Below are 24,361 nucleotides of genomic sequence, written 5' to 3'. Positions count from 1 at the left end.
CTAAACACATCAAAGCACTATGATTGCCGGCCCTGTTGAATCTCAATATTAGGGCTGCAACTAACGATTATTTGCATAATGAATTAGTTGGCCGTTTTTTTCAATTAATCGATTCATTGGATAAAAAAAAAAAAAAAGGAAATTTTTCATTTATTTAAAATAATTTAATAAACAAACATGATGTTAAAAACAAACGGCAGAATAAAAAACTGATAAAAATGCATTTGTTTTTATTTCCCAACCTGCCCCCCCCCAGTTATGCAGATTTGAGCCCAGGCTTCCCACACTGCCTCCCAGATATGCCTTATACCCCCAGATATGCCACACTGCCTCCCACATATGCCTTATACCCCCTGACACACCACTGTGCCCCCTGATATGCCTTATACCCCAGTATGCATTATATCCCCAGATATGTGACTCCATCCTCCCCAGATATGCCTTATACCCCTCAGATATCCCAGTGCCCTCATAGATTCACAGACTTGTTCACAGCACACTGACAGAATACTTTTATAAATACAGGATTAATCTTCACTGCCCCCAGGATTTAGATTTCCCTTAGTTTGCCCCCCTTTAACTGCACCTTATTTTAACCTTATTAAATTAAATCTCAGTATTAAATTAACCCTAAAGACCCCATTAACCACAACTGCCCCTAAATTAACCCTAAAGGCCCCATTAACCATAACTGTCCCTAATTTAACCCTAACAACCCCATCAAACATAACTGCTCCTAAATGAACCCTAAACAGCCCATTAACCATAACTGCTCCTAAATTAACCCTAAACACCCCATTAACCATAACTGCCATTAAATTAACCCTAATGACCCAACCATAACCGCCCCTAAATTCCCCCTAAACACACCATTAACCATAACTGCCCCTAAATTAACCCTAAAGACCGCATCAACCATAACTGCCCCTAAATTAACCCTTAACACCCCATTAACCATAACTGCCCCTAAAATTAACCCACCTCCCCTAACTTTCAGCAGCCCAAATATCAATTTTATACTCAGTTAGATGAGTTGCTTAGCAGGGAGGGACTGGGAGAAAAAAGGGGCGGGGTCAATCCTCAGTGACTGTAGGGAGGGACTGGTAAGTAGTAACTGCTGTGAAACACTGAATGAAACTGATTATGAAACGAGGGGTATTTTCCAGAGCATTTGCTCTGAAAAAAACCCTCATTATATAATCGATAAAAATCGATTCAATAAATCGATAATTAAATTCATTGGCAACGATTTTCTTTATCGATTATATCGATTAGTTGTTGCAGCCCCACTCAACATAAATTAATAGAACCTGTCTTGAAGTACACTATATGGACAAATGGATTGGGACACCTGACCATTACACCAACAGTCCCTGTTTTATGACATTGCATTCTAAATACATAGACATAAATAGGTAGTTGGTCTCCCCTTCGCACCTATAACAGCTTCCATTCTTCTGGGAAGGCTTTCCGCAAGATTTCGGAGTGTTTCTGTTGGAAACATTCCCTATTCCTCCAGTACAGCATTTGTGAGGTCAGGCACTGATGATGGACGAGAAGGCCTCACTCGCAACTTCAGTTCCAGTTCATCACAAAGGTGTTCGATTGGGTTGAGGTTAGGGCTCTGTGTGAGCCAGTCAAGTTCTTCTGCACCAAACTCAACCAACTATATATTTTTGGAATAAGCCAGTTCATGCTAGAAAATCCTCCAACGTGACTAAACTAAAACAGTTCTACCAAGAACAGTGAGATAAACCACCCCCCACAAGGATGTAAAAGACTATTTATAAGTTATCACATTGATTGATTGCGTTGTTGCAGCCAAGGGTGACATAACAAGTTATTAGGTTTAGGGGCAATTACTTTTTCATATGGGTGGTTTAGATTTTAATTAACTCTTTACCTTCAATACATTAATTAAATGGTCATTAAAAAGCTGAATGTTGTGTTTACTTATGTTGTCTTTATTATATTGAAATTAGCTGAATTACTTGAAACATTTAAATGCGACAAATAAGCAAAAAGAGGAAATTGGGAGGGGGCATATACTTTTTGGGAGCACTGTATGTAATAAAGGGCTTGAGAAAGTTGACGGCACACAAGCTCGCTTGCTATTTTTCAGGCACCAGAAGGAGCTAAACTTAGAGAAATCAATATAAAATGGCAATAACATTTTAGGAACCAGCTCTAAAAAGCTAAGACCCATGACTGCCTTGTTCCTGGATTAGTCAAGCACTTATCTAACAGAAGTTAGCAGAAAGCAATAGTTCCAAAAAAAAAGAAATTCAAATTTCTCAGATATTCACACCTTTTAAAACTACAGCTTGTCACATATGTGGGAAGTGAGGAGCCCAGCCTGTTTATGATTGTGTTAATAATTAAGGTTGTAAACTCTTTGACCAAACCTTGCCTCATATTCTTCGCAATATAATTGCTATATTATTATTATTATTACAATGGGTGTTTACTATCAATGTGTGGAGCACCCTCTCATCCTATAGAACATATTACATGTCTAAATTGGAACCCTATGCATTTTTTTTTTTACAGTATAACTATGAATATCGGTTACATAGTTATATAGGCTGAAAAAAGACATGCGTCCATCAAGTTCAGCCTTTCCTATATCTGTTACTTTGTTGCTGTTGATCCAAAAGAAGGCAAAAAACCCCAGTTTGGCTCTTTCCAATTTTGCACTAACCAGGGAAAAAATTCCTTCTTGACCCCAAAATGGCAGTCAGATTTCTCCTTGGATCAATAAGCTGCTTCCCCATAATTAAAGAGTATATCCCTGAATATTATGTTTTTCCAAGTATCCATCCAGTTGCAGTTTAAACGTCTGTACAGACTTAGATATAAAACTACCTCTGCAGGCAGAGAATTCCAATTCCTTATTGTCCTTACTGTAAAAAACCCTTTCCTCTGCCTTAGACTAAATCGCCTTTCTTCCTGTCTAAACACGTGACCTATGCTTATTCCTGTTTATGAACAGATTTCCACATAATGGTTTGTATTGGCCCCGAATATATTTATATAAGGCTATCATATCCCCCTCTGAGGCGCCGTTTTTCTAAACTAACCCGATTTAAATTTGTTAACCTTTCTTCATAAGTATAGTGCTCCATTCCTTTTATTAATTTTGTAGCCCGCCTCTGCACCCTTTCTAGTGCTATGATACCCTTCTTTAGAATAGGTGCCCAAAATTGCACAGCAATTGTTAACAACTTGAAGATATCTCAGGCAATGTTTTTTTCTGGAGAACCTGGTCTTTACAATGGGGCTAGGTCAGATTCCACAGTACATGCAGGTCAGGATCTGTCAATTGCAAGATATTTAGATCTAAGTTGACATACAACATTGTGAAGAACCATGTCTGATCTTCACTGTTATTATTATTATTATTATTATTATATTTATTTGTACCCTGATTGAATGTGGCTGCAGCTCCAGCCTTCAAAGAGACGATCCTATAATCTGGCTGGGGCTCTTAATCAGCCAGAACAGCCCTGTCTGCCCAGACGGCACCCGCACTACAGGGGGGGATAACACAGGTGGGGGAACCCATTGTATCCCTTAATCCCCTCACCTGATACATCTCCTGTATACTGATGGGATTTGTGAGGGGATGTGGCTGATGGGATTTGTGAGGGGATGTGGCTGATGGGATTGGGGGTTGGGTTCGGTGCACAGTGAATGGAGATTGTATATAAATTCTGTGTGTTTCTAATAAAGAGAGTTCTGTTTTTAACCTCAATGCATGAAGTCCTGTCTCATGATTGAGGGAAGTGCTGGTCTGTGACTGCTTTCTTCAGACAGCCACAGTGTGTCCGCTTACTGGGAGAGGGAAGGAGCTGACGGGCGGATGTGTCCAGTCTGGGGCACAGGACGATCCGTCACAAACATGTTTTGTTAACCCTCCCATAAGACTGGTAGGTAACTTAAGCATAACAATAACTATTACATGAAATAAAGCAATATGAGTTTTCTGATACAATCTAATTTTGAGTAGAAATGACTGTTTTCCTAAAGAACCAGCATTATCCAGGAAACTGCAGAAAATGGGAAAAATACTAAATACTACTTTTAACTTACCCTTTCCAGGAGGCTCATTTCTTGGAATTCAGGGCTTGTATTTGCTAATCGCTGCAGCGTGTGGGTAATGTCATACGTTGTTGAAAAGTAAAATCCATCCACACTCAGAATATGATTGATCATTAATAGAAAGGTTTTATTATCCTGCAACTGTTCAAAGAACTACCATTAGTACCTACTGAACATTTAAGCACAGTCATTACAATGGCAAAAGGAAGAAAATATGTGACAAATCCTTAAAGAAAATGATTAAAGTAAACTTGACTTATAGTACTGTACTACAGGGCTCGACAAATCCCAGGCGCCAGGTCACCATGGCGACAGAGAATTTTGTCCTGGCGCCTAGGTTTTGTCAGCCTCTTACATCCAGAAAAAATTGTGGATGTAAGAGGCTGAGTCACCACACGGGGGCGCTGCTGCTGTCTCCTGCTGCTGTCTGCCCAGGAGTCTGGGCAGACAGCACAGCCACTCCGAGCCCACCCCCGAGCCTGAGATCACTCCCACGGAGTGAGCCTGTAGGCTGAAAACGCGGTTGCTGCAAAACCAGCAATCGTGTTTTCAGCTGCCACAGGCAGCTTCAGGGAAGGGGGTTGTGTGTTGATTGGGTCTCCACACAAGTGTGGGGACCTGACACAACACTCCCCCAGCTGCCTGATCGCTCCATGAGACAGTGCAGCGTTAACCCCTTCAATGCCGCGATCGCGGCATTTAGGGGTTAATTCCCGTTTTGTACGGGGCTCTGCTGCTGGTGGCCTGCCTGGAAGCCCAGGCAGGCCAGCAACAGCAAAAACGAGCCCCCCCCACAAGCCCTTTGTTGACTCCTGTAGGCATGGAAGCCTACAGCAGTCATCAGAGACTCCCCTCTGGAATGGCTGGTCTATGGACCAGCAATTGCTTCCCAGCTGCCAGAGGCAGCTTCAGGGACAGAGGGTTCTTTGGTCTCCACATGAGTGTGGAGAGCAGCCCCAACCCTCCCCTGCTGCCTGATCGCTCCCTGAGAGCGACAGTGCAGTGTTAACCCCTTCAATGCCACAATTGTGTATGACACATTCGTGGGATTGCAGAGGTTAACATTTGTCCCCACAAGCTTGTTGGGACTAAATATCAGTCAATGCTGTGCTCCAATGGAACATCAGCATTGAAAGGGTTAAAATAATAATAAAAAAACCCAGCACTGACCTGAAAGTCCAGGGTGCTTCCAGGTCAAACGCTGTGATTTTAGTAAGCGGGCTGATAATGATCAGATCACTCCTGACCAACTGTTAGTTTAAAAAAATCCTGGCTCCTAACTTTTTTACCTGGCGCCTAGATTCACAACAAATTTGTCGAGCCCTGCAGTACTATGAGCGAACCAGACTACACACATCATCTGTAATAGGTGATCATCAGAAAGCAAGTTAGTTAGTTGTTGGTATTGAATACCTTCAATCATAGACTGAACAAACCTTAATTCACTATAGATTCCTAAGAAGAATTCACAATGAAGACAGTTGATTTTAGTTTCTAAACTCTTAGTTTAGTAAATACACACCTGTGACATTTTAGTTTAATTATTCAAACCTGCATGACAAGGCAGGGCAAAAGCGATGGTTGCCCAGGAGCCAACACAGCTGGTTGATTAATAAGGCTATACTATCTTGGAGGCAGGGAAACATATGGAACACTGTGCACAGGAGGGTACTGAGATAGCAAGAATAGTAGGAAAATTGGAAGCTTGTAGGCAGGGTGCTTGGGGAACCTGTATAGGCTCACAAGAAGCTTGCCAATGCATATATAAATAATTTATTATTTTTTTTAAGCAGAGTGGAAGCAGTTTTATATGATATACTGCTTTTTACCTTTTCTGTACAACCCTTTTTGAAACATTTCCTTATGTGTCAGCACTCGTGTAAAACATTTTGTAAAATCTTACACTGTGGTCACAATACAGCTTATATAGTATGTACTCACCTGAGTATCAGTCAAATGTAGCATTGTTTTTTTATAGGAAATTACATCAAAGTCTGAAGCTTTCCATATAGCATGCTGAAGTAGATCTCCTACTTTCTTCTTTTTGGTTATTACAATGAGATACATTCCTGGTAAAATAAACACATTATTTATGAATGAGAACAGTCATCAGCTTTTAAAATTTTTCTAAATTTAATAGCGATTGTGTTTCAATATTACCGTATGTGCTCGATTATAAGACGACCCCCCAAAATCTGAATATTTATGAAAAAAAGAAAAAGCCTGAATATAAGACGACCCTATAGGAAAAAAAGTTTTACCAATAAATGTTAATTCATGTAAACTATGTGAACTATTTTATTTTTAATAAAAGCTATGATTGAGAAAAATATTTAGTTTTTATCGTATCGGCTCGAATATAGGCCAATACGGCCTATTCTTAGTAAAAAAAAAAAACAAAAAAAAAAAAACACTTAAAATAATCGTTAGTTGCAGCCCTAATTTATATTACCTCCTCATGCTACAGAATATGGTGGTGGTATATAAAACAATGAATTAGAACTTGCATGGTTGAATACACCAGGGCTTGACAAATTTGTTGTGAATCTAGGCGCCAGCTAAAACAGTTAGGAGCCAGGATTTTTTTTTTTTAAACTAACAGTTGGTTAGGAGTGATCTGATCATCAGCCCACTTACTAAACTCACAGCATTTGACCTGGAAGCACCCTGGACTTTCAGGTCAGTGCTGTTTTTTGTTGTTTTTTTTTTATTTTATTATTTTTTAATAATGTTTAAATGTTAACCTCTGCAATGCCACGAATGTGTTATACACAATTGTGGAATTGAAGGGGTTAACACTGCACTGTCGCTCTCATGGAGCGATCAGGCAGCAGGGGGTGTTGGGGCTGGCCTCCACACTCATGTGGAGACCAAAGGCATTTCACAGAGCACTCTGCCTCCAGAAATGCCGTATTTCCCCCATTTAACACTCCCTCCTCCAAACTTACCGGAGCTTCTGAGTCCCCGGTGCGTAGTCTGGGCAGCGTGTAGAGATATAGGCGATACGTGTACACAACTTCCGCTGCAGCCGGGAGGAGGTGCGGTAAGCAGCGGGGGTTGTCCGCGTCCATTGCGCAGACCTTCCCCGGCTGTCAGAGATCACGGGGAACTCTGGAGACAGGAGGATCAAGGTCCCCTGCATCCCTGCGGGGGATCTGGATCTTAGTCTCACAGTCAGACCTAGTTGAGGTCTGATTTTAAGATGACCCCGATTATAAGACGAGGGGTATTTTTCAGAGCATTTGCTCTGGAATAAAACCTTGTCTTATAATCGAGCAAATACGGTATTGTATCCAGTCAAGGAGCTGTATAGATTGTAAATCTGCTCACCGAAGAAAAACAGACTAGCAGAATTAAGACCAATTTTGGTTGGAAATCCAACTGCTAATACCAAAAGGCCACTTAGTGCTCTTCATTTGTCTGGGATGAAACTTTGTGCGTATCACAGTCAGATATGCACTCATTATAAATCTCCCTTCTGTATGGCTGTCACTCCTTTCCGAGATTTGCAAGGTATTATGTATAGCGGGGGGCAGCACCCACTAGAAAAATAAACAGGTTCCCAAGAAGGTCCCCCTGCAGGTTGAATACAGATAGCGTATTCCAGGGCTCGACAAATCCCAGGCACCAGGTCGGGTTTGTCAGCCTCTTACATCCACAAAACAAATGCAGCTGCTGCTGCTGTCTGCCCAGGAGTCTGGGCAGACAGCACAGCCACTCGGAGCCCGCCCACGAGCCTGAGATCACTCCCACGGAGTGATCCTGTAGGCTGAAACCGCGATTGCAGGAAAACCTGCAATAGAGTTTTCAGCTGGCACAGGCAGCTTCAGGAAAGGGGGTTCAGTGTTGACACAACATCCCCCTGCTGCCTGATCGCTCCATGAGAGCAACAGGGCAGCGGCATTTTAGGGGTTAATTCCCGTTTTGTACGGGGCTCTGCTGCTGGTGGCCTGCCTGGAAGCCCAGGCAGGCCAGCAACAGCAAAAACGAGCCCCCCCCACAAGCCCTTTGTTGACTCCTGTAGGCATGGAAGCCTACAGCAGTCATCAGAGACTCCCCTCTGGAATGGCTGGTCTATGGACCAGCAATTGCTTCCCAGCTGCCAGAGGCAGCTTCAGGGACAGGGGGAGAGGGTTCTTTGGTCTCCACATGAGTGTGGAGGCCAGCCCCAACACCCCCTGCTGCCTGATCGCTCCATGAGAGCGACAGTGCAGCGTTAACCCCTTCAATTCCACAATTGTGTATAACACATTCGTGGCATTGCAGGGGTTAACATTTAAACATTATTAAAAAATAATAAAATAAAAAAAAAACAACAAAAAACAGCACTGACCTGAAAGTCCAGGGTGCTTCCAGGTCAAATGCTGTGAGTTTAGTAAGTGGGCTGATGATCAGATCACTCCTAACCAACTGTTAGTTTAAAAAAAAAATCCTGGCTCCTAACTGTTTTAGCTGGCGCCTAGATTCACAACAAAATATATATATACTACATACATATATACACACACATATATATATATTCAACTAATCGATAATGAAATTCGTTGCCAACGAATTTCATTATCGATTATTATCGATTTTATCGATTAGTTGTTGCAGCCCTAATATAAATACATTTTGAAATCAAGGGGTGTCAGCTGGGATGTTGAAGTCCCCAAGGATGACATAAGTAACACCAGAGGAGAGGAAGCCATAAGAAGTGATCAAGAAAGATGCTAACCGGGCCATGAGGACAGTATATATAACAGCAATGCATAAATAGATGGGATTAAATAGTCAGATAGCATGGACTTCAAATGAGGAGAAATAAAGTGATGGAGAAGAACAGGGTATGTAGACAATATTACTGAAGTTTCTGGAATGTTGAGTGGGAGAGAATAGGGAAGAGGGCAACAAAGGATAGCCAGAATCTGGGGAAATATCCCTTGCTGCTAAAAGAAGAAAAAGGCAGTGAGAGAAGGTGGGGATAGGACTTGTGTGAGCGGAGAGATTGCTGGGAGTGAGGGAGGGTGGGGAAAAGAGAGGAGGTGAAGTTGAAAAGTGTCTGGTGCAGATACTGGTGGCTGGAGAGAGAACTGCTCTACTTATAATAGAGGAAAGTGAGAAGAGGAACAAGAGGACTGCGAACATGGTAATTGGAGATGGTGATGGGAAAAGGAAAGAAGGTGACGGGAAACACAATGAGCAGTAGGCAGCACTTGATGACGGTCCAGTGGAGTATTGATTGATGGAGCATCCAAGTTCCTCTTTGTCCTTCCTTGTCCTTGGTTCCCTCCTTGGGGAACTCCCTTGTAAACTCCTATACAGTGGCACTTGGCAAATTGGCACATAGATAGAAAGTGGCACACAAATGGAAAGTGTCTGGCGCCTTTAAGAGGCTTGTGTCTCCAATGCGAGTTCTGATACAGGGATGGCTGCTTGTTAAGTAGTTACCAACTGATTAATAACCCCGCAAAAAAAAACACAGACATGGAGGGGAGAGGATAGCTAACAGGGTACTAATAATTCAATATAGACAAACAAAAGATTGATAATAATGCAAAAAAGTGGAATACCTAGACAATTAATTATTTAAGCAGGGCAGCAGCAATGATGCAGATTACAATGGGCAATGTCAATGTAGCTTACTTATCGCAATGTGATAAAAAAAACATTTATTTTTATGAGCAAGTCCTAAAATTAACACTGCGTCTTTACAAAAATTCCGGCATGGAGTTAAAATACTGGCCTTTGAAATACCGATGGGTTGTTTCAAATAGGACATGGGCACAGACTGACCAGATGTCAAAACTCCCAAAAATGTGCTACACTCAAACAATCTGACAAAGGCTGGTGGTAGAATTAGCTCATGTTAAGAGATAAAATACTAGTATTTGAAATAGCCTGGAGTACACTGAATTGATCCGGTTCAAAGATATCCCAAATAGGACACAGGAACAAGAAGATCAAATGTCAAAATTATAAATTTAAAATTGCGAACCTCCCATATGTGTCCCTTCAGCCCTCAATCAATCAGGTAAAGGCTGGTGGTTATGTAAATATTTTATTATATCTTTTCATGTGACAACACTGAAGAAATGACACACTGCTACAATGTAAAGAAGTGAGTGTACAGCCTGTATAACAGGGTAAATTTGCTGTCCCCTCAAAATAACTCACACAGTCATTAATGTCTAAACCTTGGCAACAAAGGTGATATACCCTAATATATGCCACTCAGCCCCCAAATATGCCATATACACCCCTATTTGCCACTCTGCCTCCAAATATGCCTTATACACCCCTATAGACCAATCTGCCTCCCAGATATGCCCTTTAACCCCCCTATATGCCAATCTGCCTCCCTGATATTCCTTTTAACCCCCTATATGCCACTCTACCTCCCAGATATGCCGTTTAACCCCCTAATATGCCACTCTGCCCCAGATATGCCTTTTAACCCCCTATATGCCGCTCTGCCTCCCTGGTATTCTTTTTAATCCCCTATATGTCACGCTACCTCCCTGCTATTCATTTTAAACGCCCATATGCCGCTCTTACCCTCCCCTGACTTACCAGTGCTTCCTAAGACTTGTCCCCTTATGCTTTAGATTCCATGGTGTCTAGTATGCACGCAGACAACCTCCACTGCTGCCGGCACTCCCTCTGGGACTTCTATGAATGAGCACCGGAAGGTCATGTGATGCCGGCGCTATGTCATAGAAGGTCCCGAGGAAGTGCCGGCAGCAGCGGAGGTTGTCTTTGCGCATCGCCACCGGTCACCAGAGCGGAGGCTACTGGACCCCGCAGCGGCTGCTCCAAAAATAGCCAGATATATGTAACCAAAGAAAAATGGGCACTCACGGGTCTTTGTAGTAAAGCGCGTTTAACACCAATTTATTTAAATCAGCACAGCCAACGTTTTGGTGGCTACATGTAATTATTGCCCCATAACGTGAAGAAAAAAGCAATAGAATCTATTTAGCAAATTTTTATAGTAAATGATATGATACAATCAAATCAATGACATTTAAAGAAAGACAGAAATGTTAAAACATCCATTGCCACGAAGTGGTTAAATATAGTTACTTAATATGGGAAACTGACATATATTCCATTAACACAACATGAAAATAGCACGACAAATGCCAATTACAAAATATATATTTAATAATCAATGGTGCTTACCTGCAACTAGTCGAATTGTACCTAAAATACCATGTATTGGTCTTGTTATTGCAGATGGAGGTATGTCATTCTTTACTGGTGGGGGAAAAAATGGGAATTTGAAAATGTCTAGGTGTTGCATAACATAAAGTAGATAAATAGTAGGTCAAACATTCAAAAACCCAACAAAAACATATCAAAATGTTTTTCTCTCTTACTTTACTGGCAGCAATGATACAGAGACTTCCCCTCCTGACTTAGGTAAAGAAGGAAGAAACCTATAAAAAAAAACCCTCCCCTGTAACTACTCCACATTTTCATGCCCTACCAGCTAGGTAGAAAGAGTCTTCTCATGTTTGTTAGGTTTTTTGTACCCAGGTGGGGACCACAATTGTCCCTTCCAGGTATCTTCGGATTGGTACTTTACTGCATTCAGGCTAGAGCATTTATTTATTGCTATTGGAAACAGGAAGTTCTACTTACCGAGAGCTTCTTTTCCCTGTCAATCCCTGGTGACACAAGGACAAGGATAGACTCCTCCTCCGTACCTGATAGGGCAGGACTCCAAACTTTAAAAGGGCCCTCCCCTCCTACTAACACCAGTGAATATCAAAGACCACACAGGCAAAGAAATCTGATGCAACAAAGTTTATTGAAAAGAAGGGAGGGAACAAAAAATGTGTCACCAGGGATTGACAGGGAAAAGAAGCTCTCGGTAAGTAGAACTTCCTGTTTCCCTGCCATCCCAGGTGACACAAGGATAGATTTACCAAAGAAGAAGGGTGGGCAAACTAAGGAGACAAAACAGCCTCAAGGACCTTCCGACCAAAAAGAGAGTCCTCCTGAGCCATATGGTCGAGACGGTAATGCTGCACAAAAGCGTGGAGAGTCCGCCAAGTAGCCGCCTTGCAGATCTGGTCAGGCGAAAGGCAACATCTTTCAGCCCAGGAAGTGGAGACCGCCCTAGTAGAGTGGGCACGGATCCCCACAGGAGCAGGTTGGCCGGCTGCAGAATATGCCAAGTTGATGGTTGCAACAATCCACTTGGCGATGGAAGACTTGGAGATACTGATGCCCCTGTTGGGCCCTGAAGAGGCCACGAATAAACGAGAGGACTTACGCAGGGGTAGAGTCCGTTCCAAATAGATGGTGAGGCATCTCTTCAGATCCAGAGTGTGAAGAACTTCTTCTTCAGCCGAGCCAGGATCAGGAAAAAAGGTAGGCAACACAATCTCCTGGTTCTTGTGGAAAGCCGACTGAACCTTGGGTGCAAATTCAGGTGGCAGAGAGAGAACCACCTTATCCGGGAAAAAACGGAGAAACGGTTCCTTCGTAGACAAAGCCTGGAGTTCACAAATCCGACGAGCGGAAGTAATGGCTACTAAGAAGGCCGTCTTCAGCGATAATAGATACAGGGAAACCGACTGAAGAGGCTCAAAAGGAGGTAATGTGAGTCTTCGAAGGACGAGATTCAGGTCCCACGGAACCATCCTGGTGACTGAACGAGGACGTATCCTGACGATGGCCTTGGCAAAACGTCTGATCACAGGCAGAGATATAAGCTCGAACCCGAGGAGAGCACTGATGGCAGAAATCTGTACCCGGATCGTAGAAGGCTGAAGGCCACAGTCGAATCCTTCCTGGAGGAAATCCAGAATAGAGGCAGAGGAACAGGAAGTTGGCGAAATCCCCTTGGAACCACACCAACTGTGAAATCTCTTCCAGATCTTAATGTATCGCAGAGAGGTAACCTTCTTTCTACTCTGCAGAAGAGTCTCAGCCACCTGACAAGAAAAACCTTGCGCTCTCAGCAGTCCGCGTTCAATCTCCAGGCCGTCAGGTGGAACACGGCAGGGTTTGGGTGTAGGAATGAACCCTGATGTAGAAGGTCTTTCCAAGCTGGGAGCTTCAGAGGGGGAGAGAGACCTAGAGCGATCAAGTCGGAATACCAGACTCGCTTCGGCCAGTCTGGTGCAATCAGGATCACAGAGGCGTGGTCCTTCTTGATCTTCTGCAGGACCCTGGAGATTAGGGCAAACGGAGGGAAAACGTATGCGAGACGGAAATCCCATTCCTGTGAGAAGGCATCTATTGCCAAGGGATGATCCTGAGGCCTGAGGGAAAAGAAGACCGGAACCTGAGCATTGTCTCTGGAAGCCATTAGGTCGATCTCGGGCAAGCCCCACCTTTGGACGATTAGATTGAAGGCTCTCGGATGCAGAGCCCACTCGCCGCTTAGCACAGGAGTTCTGCTCAGGAAATCTGCTTGAGAATTCAAAGTTCCTCTGAGGTGAACGGCGGACAGAGTCATGTGATGGGCCTCTGCCCAAAAGGAAATCCTGAGCGATATACGGAGAAGTTGAGGACTTCTTGTGCCCCCTTGTCTGTTGACATAGGCTACCACTGCTTGATTGTCGGAACGAAGCAAAATGTCCTTGCCGGCGAGCAGATGCTCCCAGTGATGCAGAGCTTTTTCTACTGCAAGTAACTCCAGACAGTTTGAGGGAAGAAGTGTTGTAGCTGGAGACCAGAGACCCTGCACAAACAGGTCTTGATACGTAGCTCCCCATCCCTTGATGCTGGCGTCGGTGGTGAGAAGTACCTTGGAGACAAGAGACCATCTTTTCCCGGCTGCAAGGACGTTCCGTTGGAGCCACCAGGAGAGGGAAGCTCTGACCTGCGGAGGAAGACAGACACGCCTGTCCAGAGCCAAGGGGGTGTCTTCTAGATGGTTGAGGACAAATCTCTGAAGTATTCTCATGTGGGCCAGAGCCCAGGGCACTGCATAATTTGCGGAGACCATCTTGCCCAGCAGGGACATACATAACCGTAAGGGGCTGCGGTGCGCAGAGCGAATTCTGCGTACTAGGAATCGAATCCCCTCTATTCTGGCAGTCGGAAGGAAAGCCTTCCCGGAGCAGGAATCCAGGCGAAGACCCAGGAACACTAGATGTTGAGAGGGAATGGTGCAGGATTTGTCCCAGTTCAGAATCCAGCCGAGACTTTGTAATGTGTTGACCACCGTGGAAAGATGAACCCGAAGAATCTGCGCCGACCGGGCATGGATAAGCCAATCGTCCAGATAAGGAATGACTGAGATACCCCGAACACGGAGATGGGCCGCCACGACTGCCAAGAGTTTTGTGAAAACTCTTGGTGCTGCTGACAAACCGAATGGCAGGGCTTGAAACTGGAAATGCTGGACAGTTGAACCCCGAGGAATCGCCACTCTCAGGAAACGTTGATGAGACGGATGGATGGGAACGTGGAAATATGCATCCTTTAGGTCTAATGAAGCCATGAAGTCGTTGAGGCATAAGGTGTCGAGGGTGGATCTCACTGTTTCCATCTTGAACCTGATGAACTGGAGGTGACGGTTCAAAAAACGCAAGTCTATGATTAAGCGAAGGCCACCCGGTTTCTTGGGGACCAGAAAAACCGGAGAATAAACCCCCTGGCCTTGTTCTGGCCAAGGAACAGGAACCAGGACTCTGATGTCTGTCAACTGATGAATGGTGGAAAACAGGACCGACCGCTTCACCTGGTCTGGAGGAAGGTGGGAGATCAAAAAATGGTCCGAAGGTCTGGTCCGGAATTGAAGTTGATAGCCGTGCGATACAACGGCTCTCACCCAGGGGTCTCGGGTGAGTGAGAACCAACTGTCGGTGAAAAAACGAAGTCTTCCTCCCACCGGAATGGAGAAGGCGTCATGCAGCGTTCTTGGGGTCTTGAAACGCTTTGGGGAAGGCGATCCTGTCAAATCTCCCCCTTCCCCGAGGGAATCTGCCTCGAAAGTTTTGCTCTCTAGACGAGGGGTTGAATCTAGAACTATGGCCTCTAGATTGTCCCGGGAAAAAAGGCCGAAAGGACTGCCGTCTTTTCGAAGGAGGCTTTCGCTGAGGCATCCAATGCTTGTCCCCTGTGGTCTTCTCCAAAAGGGACTCCAGCTCTTCCCCAAATAAAGTCTTGCCCTTAAAAGGGATATTAAGAAGCCTGTTCTTAGAGGCATTATCCGCCGCCCAGGCCTTAAGCCACAAGGCTCTTCTAGCTGCCACCGAAAGCGCCGAAGCTCTGGCTGTCATTCTGATGTTTTCGATTGAAGCATCACAGAGAAAATCCACGGCCAATCTCACGGCAGCAACATTCTTGAGGATAGTCTCCCTGGAGGTTTTGGCAGCAATATCCTCTTCGATCTGGGAGAGCCAAATCTTGACAGCTCTGGAAACTGAGGCAGAAGCAATTCCAGGTTTAAAGGCCGCAGCCGAAGCCTCGAAAGATTTCTTAACTGCAGCTTCGGCTTTCTTTTCCATGTGGTCAGAAAAATGAGAGCCATCCTCAAGGGGCAGAGTAGTCTTTCTGGAGACCTTCATAACAGCAGTATCCACCAGCGGGGTAGCGCAAAAATCAGCAAAGTTCTCATCAAAGGGAAACATGCGTTTAACCCGTCTGGACATGTTAACCCTCCTTTCCGGGTGGTTCCATTCCTGCTTGATAACGTCAGAAAGTGCAGGATGAACAGGGAACGAGGCAGACTGCTTGGAGAAGCTGGCACCAAAGAAAGAGTCATTTTTCTGGGTGGAGGCCTCCTCCAAATGCATAGCTGACCTCACAGCAGAAATCAAAGTCTCAATTTCCTCCACCGGGAACAAAAAAGAACTTTCCTCCCGGATCTCTCCTTCCTCTGAGGAACCTTCCTCTACCTCAGGATAATCAAACTCAGAGTCTGAGAACAAAGGCTGACGCCCCAGGAGAGCAGGGTCTTGTACCGCGGGAAGGTGATGATAGGCAGGAACAGGAACAGGAACCGTCTGACGGAAGGCAGAGAAGGTAGACTGCATCTCCTCTTTAAGCCAGACCAAAAATTCCCTACCCCCAGACGGCTCAGAATCCGCTACAGATCTCAGGCAAGCGGAGCAGAGTTTCTTCCTTGAATCCTGCAAAGCCTTGTGACACCCGGAGCATTGGGCATGTTTAGACTTCATAACAGCTTTCTTGGGCTTGTCCTCAACAGAGGGCGGCTCAGAATTATCAGGGGCCGACATGATGAAAGATGCAACAGCACCTGACCAAAAGAAGCAGCAGGAACACACACAGCATTCAAATAGCTTACCTTCCATATATACAGTGAAAAAGGAGCTGAAATTAGGCTGGAATCTGCAACAGCAGAGAGTTTGGCGCCAAATTTTCAAATTCTGACCAAAACGAGGCTTGGAATGCACAACCAGAAGTGCAGAAGCCCAATCGGAAGACAGCAGACACCATATTGGCCGAAGCCAGTAAGCCGCAACAGCGGCATCTAGTGGCTGAAACACAGACCGGCAGGCGTCCCCGGCTATAGGAGGTGCTGGCAACCTGCTGGCATCTCCGTACACACGGCCGGTGGAGCTGCCGCTAACCGCCAGGACGGCGGCCAGGATCACCGCCGGGACGCCGGTACAGCCGAACACCGCCGGGGTGCCGGCACCGCCGCGATCACCGTGACGACGGCGCCGCCGGGGGCCGCGATAACCACCGGGACGACGGAGCCACCGCGGCCGCGAACACCTCCGAGACGACGGCGCCGCCGCGGCCACCGCCGGGACGACGGCGCCGCCGCCGCGGCCGCGAACACCGCCGGGACGACGGTGCCGCCGCGGCCGAGATCATCGCCGGAACAAGCGCTGGGCGACGCAGCACCAGCCATCAGGCTGAGGTGCAAGGTATCCCCCAGGAATGGGGGCTTAGCCCGGGGAAACGGCTCAACCTAGAGCCTAGAAAATAATAAAAAGGTAGACGAGTCCCCTACCTGGTAGGGCAGGAAAAAACACTGGTGTTAGTAGGAGGGGAGGGCCCTTTTAAAGTTTGGAGTCCTGCCCTATCAGGTACGGAGGAGGAGTCTATCCTTGTCCTTGTGTCACCTGGGATGGCAGGGAAAATCAGATGTTTGCCTCATTTAACTGCTCACCACAGATTAGTGATGTCCGGATCATGAACGAATCGTTCATTTGATCCGGTTCTTTTTAGTGATCCGGATGAATCGGTTCAGTAGACTGAACGATTCATTTGTAGCGGTTCAGTCTGTGAATCATTCAGCTGTAACCTGATCCTAGAGCTGTGAGTCATCTGCAGAGCACTCAGACACAGACTCTGGGGTCAGGTTACAGCTCATTAATTCACAGAGGAACGATGACTCATAGAGTCAGAGACTGGTTCAATGATTCGAATGATCCGAAGAGTCGAATGATCCGAATCTTACAGGGATCCGGATCTTACAAGGTTCCGAATCTTACAGAGATTCGAACCATTCAGAGAATATTACTGATACCATACTTTTATAAATAAATACATTAATAATGTTCACACCGCCCCCGGGATTTAAATTCCCCTAAGTTTGCCCCCCTTTACCTATAAGTGCACCTACAGTTAACTTTATTAAATTAATTAAATTAACCCTCAGTCATCAGCATAAAATTAACCCTTATACCCCATCAACCATAACTGCCCCTGAAATTAACCGTAAAGATCCCATTAACCATAACAGCCCCTGAAATTAACCCTAAAGACCCCATTAACCATAACGGCCCCTGAAATTAACCCTAAATACTCCATTAACCATAACTGCCCCTAAATTAATTGCATGTACTCCAGATCAATTACCTAATAAATTGGTATGGTTGATGGGGTCTTTAGTGTTAATTTAGGGGCAGTTATGCTTAATGGGGTGTTTAGGGTTAATTTAGGGGCAGTTATGCTTAATGGGGTCTTTAGTGTTAATTTGGGGGCAGTTATGCTTAATGGGGTGTTAAGGGTTAATTTTAGGAGCAGACATGGTTGATGGGGTGTTAAGGGTTAATTTAATAGTGAGGGTTAATTTAATTAATTTAATAAAGTTAGCTTAAGGTGCATGTAAATCCTGGGGGCAGTGATTATTAATGTATGGTGATATTCTCTGAATGATTAGAATCCCAATGAAGGCAGAGAGTCGTTCAAAGATCCGGATCTTACAATGATCCGGATCATACAATGATCCGGATCATACAATGATCCGGATCACTGTAAGATTCGGATCCCTGTAAGATCCGAATCTTTGAACGACTCTCTGCCTTCATTGACATCACTGGAGGCAGGGGGGAGGATTCATAATCAAAGGGGCGGGGCCAATCGTTAGTGTGCCTGCACGGAGTTACTGGAAAACAGTAACTCCTGTGAGTCACACTGAGTGATCCGAAGATTCGGATCATGAATCGGATCGTTTCAGTGAACGAATCGAAATGATCCGATTCACTTTAATGATCCGAACTTCCCATCACTACCACAGATACCTCTACTGACACCAGAAAGCATAAATCAATACATGTCTTGCATACACTCACAAGACCACCCATTCTAGGAGATGGGAGATTAAATTATCATGACCTCAATCCCATCGAACGCCTCTGTGAAGGGCTCGAACTGAGATTGTGAGTCTGGCCTTCTAATCCAACATCAGTGCCTGACCTCACAAATGCTCTACCGGATGAACGGGCTTTACTTCCCACAGAAACATTTCAAAAGCTTGTGGAAAGCCTTCCGAGAAGCGCGGAAGCTGTTATAGCTGCAAAGGGGGGACCAACTACATAATGTCTATTTAGAATATGATGTCATAAAAGCCCCTGTTGGTGTAATGGCCAGGTGTCCCAATACTTTTGTCCATATAGTGTACGGATGGAGAGGATAGAGATAGAGATAGAGAGAGAGAGAGAGAAAAGGAAGGAAGGAGAGAGGGAAGGAAGGAAGGAAGGAAGGAGAGAGAAAAGGAAGGAAGGAAGGAAGGAAGGAGAGAGAAAAGGAAGGAAGGAGAGAGAAAAGGAAGGAAGGAAGGAGAGAGAAAAGGAAGGAAGGAAGGAAGGAAGAGAAAAGGGAGGAATGAGAGATAAAAGGAAGGAAAGAGAGAGAAAAGGAAGGAAGGAGAGAGAAAAGGAAGGAAGGAGAGAGAAAAGGAAGGAAGGAGAGAGAAAAGGAAGGAAGGAAGGAAGGAAGGAGAGGGGGGGGGAAGCGATATTGGTCATGAGTGTTGCAGAGAGTGCCACATGTAACCTGCCAGTATATAGGATAAATACACACTCAGACGTAATCCAATTCATTAATCGGGATAGATATCTCATAGGACATGCCATGATTATAAAATTGGATTGTATGCATCCTACATACTACTGGCCAGCACTTAGCAGGGACAGAGTTGGAAACAAGGGATTCTTTGGTCAATCTTTTTTGCTATTGCTGAACATATTTGAATAGAAATAATCTTATTTGTTTGATTATCTGTTATTGCTGTACTGATTATCTGCTCCTGTTATCTCATCTGATAAGAAAAGAAGAGTTTGATGGAAATGTTTTCGTGAACATGCCCCGCAGCTTTATTTTCATTTGCATAAAAAAGATCAAAATGTGGCGTGTAGACAATCAAAGAAGGAAGTAGTTTAGAAAATGTACATATACTGCAGTGATAATAATTTAATGACCTTAAGACCTGAGAACTTGGTTGTTTGATTTTGATAGTAAAAAATGGCTTAATATGTCCATGCAATGAAGATTTTAATTTAATAGTTTTATATAATTATAATAATATAATCACATAGTAATTATAAAAATGTAATTAAAACAAAGCGTCTCTCGCTTGGCAAACAACATTGGTTTTTATGTGCAGTGAGAATTTTTTCTTAAAATAGGTGTCCTGGAAGTGATGGTTTGGTCCCCACAGAGTCCTGATCTCAACATCCTTAAGTTTGTCTGGGGTTACTCGAAGAGAGAGAGGAGAAACAGAGGCTGCCTAATTCCCCAGAAGAACTGTTTAGATGTTTGGAACAACCTACCTGCCGAGTTCCTTAAAAAGCTATGAGCAAGTTTACCTACAAGAATTAATGCTGTTTTAAAGGGGGGCCACACCAAATATTGATTTAGATTTTTCTTCTGTTCACTTTGCATGTTGTTCAATTTTTGTCAAATAAATTTAAACAAATAAAACACACAAAACCCTGTGGTAATAAACTCTAATCAAGAAATGAAACTAGCCATGGGAAGGCAATTCCCTGCCCAACATCCCAAGATTACATTTTGGCATAATCCTTATACATGCTGAGCACTGGAATGTAAAAAATATATAACACTTTCCAGATAAGAAAAATATGTATATGACAACCTGTAAGAGAGACTTCGGTTGACACTCTGTCTATTGACAGGACATCCTCTGTTCCATTGTCACATGCTTCGACATAAAATCGTTCAGGAGTTATGTGCCTAAGAGAAAGAAACAATAGTTTATATGATGAAGATATATAAATACCGTGGATAAAAAGCTATAAAAAGCTGTAACTGGATAAAAAGCTGTAACTTTTCTCAACTGACACTGCGGTTAACTCATTAAAGAAAGGGTTGTCAGGAGAGTCTTGGTTTCAACTCCTTGACTTCATAAGCTCGGCTGGTCCTATATAATGCATAGATAAATCAGCAAAGTGTCCTCACCGATTATGCAGGGCCATCCTTGCTGCTGAAACTTGCCATTGTTGGCCATTCATAATGAAGAAAAGACAGATTGAGCTGTAACTACAACTCCTCTGACAAACATCTCATTAGTGAATAAACCCCAATTGAAAACACTTATAGTGATGGTTAGAAGAAAAGTATCAGATTAAGACATAGTGTGTGTGACAGGGCCCCAAGGTAGTCAGAGATGGCTCCAGCCTGGCTGCCAAACAGGCAGGAACTCCATTGTGTAACCTAATCCCATTAACAGGATGGCTGCCGGGGGATATTCAGTAGCTAAAGGGGATTAAAGGTTGGGTTGTCTACATGTACCTGTTTATCACTGTTGATTTATGTTAATGAAGTTCTGTGGCTATATGAGTCTATGTTTTACAACAATAAACTGTTCATTCCTGCTGTACTCAGTTCAAGGTAGTTGTGTCTACTTATTGGGTACACATAGCAGGGTTCCAAGGTGCGCATGCTGACTGGTGCTAGAAGTTATTCCGGGGACAACAGGAGGATACATGTGGGTGATCTCTGGGAGTTACTACAGCTCTCTAGGTGAACCTGTTGCAGTGTGTGTATATATATATATATATATATATATATATATATATATATATATATATATATATATATATATATATATATATATATATATATATACACCGTATTTGTTTGATTATAAGACGAGGTTTTTTTCAGAGCAAATGCTCTGAAAAATACCCCTCGTCTTATAAATCGAGGTCGTCTTCTAATTAGACCCCAAAAAAATGTCTGCTGGGGCCAGGCTGCTTACCAGTGCTTTGGTCCCAAGCAGCGTCTCTGCTATTAGCAGCAGGAAGCTAGCAGAGTGTCACATAATTCTGCCTCCCCCTCCTTCCTCTGGGGGTGGGGCCAGAGAAGTTGCTCGCACAGCCGGGCCCCTGCAGAAGTCTGCGAGTGGGAGATCTGCAGTTCAGGTAAGGGGGTGGGGGGGGGGTTGAGCGTGTGTGTGTGTGTGTGTGTGTGTGTGTGTGTGTGTGTGTGTGTGTGTGTGTATGTGTGATTAATGGAATTAATTGGTATTTAAATGTTTGTGAATGAGTGTGTGTGTGATAGCATAGATGTGTAAGGGGGGGGTGGTAGCATGGCATAGGGAGGCTGTACTCAAACTCCTATCATCCCCAGGTTCCAGCATGTACTGTCTGCCTTGGCTTGATAGGAGTTTGATTGCTGTTAGCAGATTATATATATATATATATATATATTTATATATATTCCAGAAATGCCTTTTAACCCCCTATATGCCACTCTGGCATATAGGGGGTTAAAAGGCATATCATGGGGCAGAGTGGCATATAGGAGGGCATAAGACATTTCTGGAGGCAGAGTGGCATATAGAGGGTTAAAAGGCACATCATGGGGCAGAGTGGCATATAGAGGGTTAAAAGGCACATCATGGGGCAGAGTGGCAAATAAAGGGGGATTAAGGCATTTCTGGGGCAGAGTGGCAACCTTGGGGGCAGATGTGCATAACTGGGGGGGGCAGGTTGGCAAATAAAAGGAAATAAAAAAATATATATTTTTCTCAATCATAGCTTTTATTAAATATGAGAAAATTGTTTACATGAATTAATATTTACTAGTAAAACTTTTTTTCCTATAGGGTAGTCTTATATTAAGGCTTTTTGTTTTTTTCCTAAATTAATATTTAGATTTTGGGGGGTCGTCTTATAATCACGGTATAAATATATAATATAAAAGCACTGTTCTGATGACTGATGTAGCAGCAAGACAAAGAATAATTTCTATGTAACTGCATTCTATTAACCATACCAGCAATTCATTAGGTTAAACTAGTTAATAATAAAATCAATGTAAAATAAAGAAAAACTGTAACCATTTAGATCACATGTGACAAGTTTAGGCCACTGACTGAATCCAACAATAACCAGTGACCTAAAATGTCACTGATCAATGATCTGATAGTTATCAGTTATGTAATCAAAATGTAAAAACACCAACATTAATGAGCGCGTTTTTCTTTATAATTTACAGTAAATTCTGGTCGCGTCGTACATGGTTGTTGCAATGTAAATGTTTGTTTACCACAGTTGGACCACAATATTTGACAAGTCTGTGGATATTTTGGTCACAGATAAACAACTGATAAATGTGTGATACTGTAATATAATGTACAGATTTGGTTATCTTAGGTACAATTCATAGTATTTACAATAGCAATTTGTATTTTTGACACTTGTGTAATGCAAGAACATTTATGTGATGCATATATTATTTGTTTTAAATTTGAAAACATAATTTTACTAATCACACATCAACTATCAACAACCTATCCTCTTCCCCACTGCCCTTCAGCTCGCACTTGCCATGAAGCAACTCATTACAGAGCAATGTACTTCCGGTTCTGTATCTATCAGCAAAGCGTCAAGCACTAAAATTCCACACTCACACACGAACTCGTAGACATATTATATATATATACACACCACCATTTTCAAAACACTAGCCAAACAATCCAAGCCCTCGATACTCACAATTTCAGATTTTCGTAGACCAGGGACATGATCAACTATTTCAGATGGAGTCAGCTGTGTGTACGTGTATATATATATTTAGTTTTCAAAACAAAAGTATAATTCTACGTAAGCACTATTACAAGAGGCAAAAACATCCGCTCCACTAATAAAATATACTTTGCTCCATATGACGTGTCCCCGGCACTAGACGCTACAGAAGCCGATGAGGGATCAAAATAGGTCCTCTATGTTAAACATCCGCTTACTGACGTCGACAGAGGGACGGCAGGTAAAACGTGTCAAACTTTCTTGAAACGCGTTCGCGACAGAGACTAATGCTATACACTATTACAAACCGTTGGGGTGCTTGTTCAATAAAGGCACAACGTACAAAGATTGATAAAGTAAGTGTATTTTGCTATTTTAACAACAGAAAACCAATGACAAAAAAACGGCCTTAGAGTTACAGGGACATACCAGCCCCAAACTACCTATATTATTAAATCCTTAAGGATGCAGGTACATTACACTGTATTTAACCCCTGCGTGGCAATGGCTGATTTTATTTTTGTACCCTTCGTGACAATGGCTGTTGTAACATTTCTGCGGTGCTAGTGTTTAGCTGTGTCTTCTTTCCCGTTTACTGAACCCATACACAATATATATCGTTTTTTTTCAGGATAGGGAGGGCTTTCTTTAGATGTCATTATTTTTTTATTTTAAAAGATTTTTATTGACAAAAAGGCACAGCATGTGACAGAGTAATAAAAGCAGATGTTTCATGACATATACAGTCTGTGTCTTGTTATAATATACAAAAACGCATCTAACCAACAAAAGTACCAGTAACACAAATGCACAAGGGCCTTATACGCGCAAGGAGGGAGAGAAAATAGTGCGGATATCAGAAGCCCAACACTTGCGGCAGAACAGATTCTAAGGCCATAGATATATGGCGGTGACATAGTGGCACATAGGGGAACCAACAAACGGAAGAGGGTCCCAGCTAATGAATTTGGAATCTCGTAGGCTGAAACCCCATGGTACTGCAGTCAAGACTGCAACGTGGTGTGTAGAAAGGGTTGTCCGGCACGAGGGTCTAGGGACCA

At 43.5% G+C, this 24,361-nt stretch overlaps 1 protein-coding gene across 1 annotated transcript in view; it reads right to left on the bottom strand.

Moving 5' to 3' along the window:
• SACM1L (SAC1 like phosphatidylinositide phosphatase) overlaps positions 1-23,534 on the bottom strand; it is a 180,997-nt gene extending 157,463 nt beyond the window's left edge. Inside the window, exons 1-5 of the mRNA XM_053467324.1 lie at positions 23,271-23,534; positions 20,405-20,502; positions 11,269-11,343; positions 6,043-6,170; positions 4,093-4,242 (exon numbers count right to left, since the gene is read on the bottom strand). Coding sequence (XP_053323299.1) covers positions 4,093-4,242; positions 6,043-6,170; positions 11,269-11,343; positions 20,405-20,502; positions 23,271-23,299 — 480 coding nt within the window. The 5' untranslated portion in view covers positions 23,300-23,534. The remainder of the gene's footprint in view (positions 1-4,092; positions 4,243-6,042; positions 6,171-11,268; positions 11,344-20,404; positions 20,503-23,270) is intronic.
• Between the last annotated feature and the right edge of the window lie 827 nt (positions 23,535-24,361).

The sequence above is a fragment of the Spea bombifrons genome, chromosome 5, assembly GCF_027358695.1.
Source record: "Spea bombifrons isolate aSpeBom1 chromosome 5, aSpeBom1.2.pri, whole genome shotgun sequence".
NCBI lineage: Eukaryota > Metazoa > Chordata > Amphibia > Anura > Pelobatidae > Spea > Spea bombifrons.
This window is presented reverse-complemented; position numbering and strand designations above follow the sequence as displayed.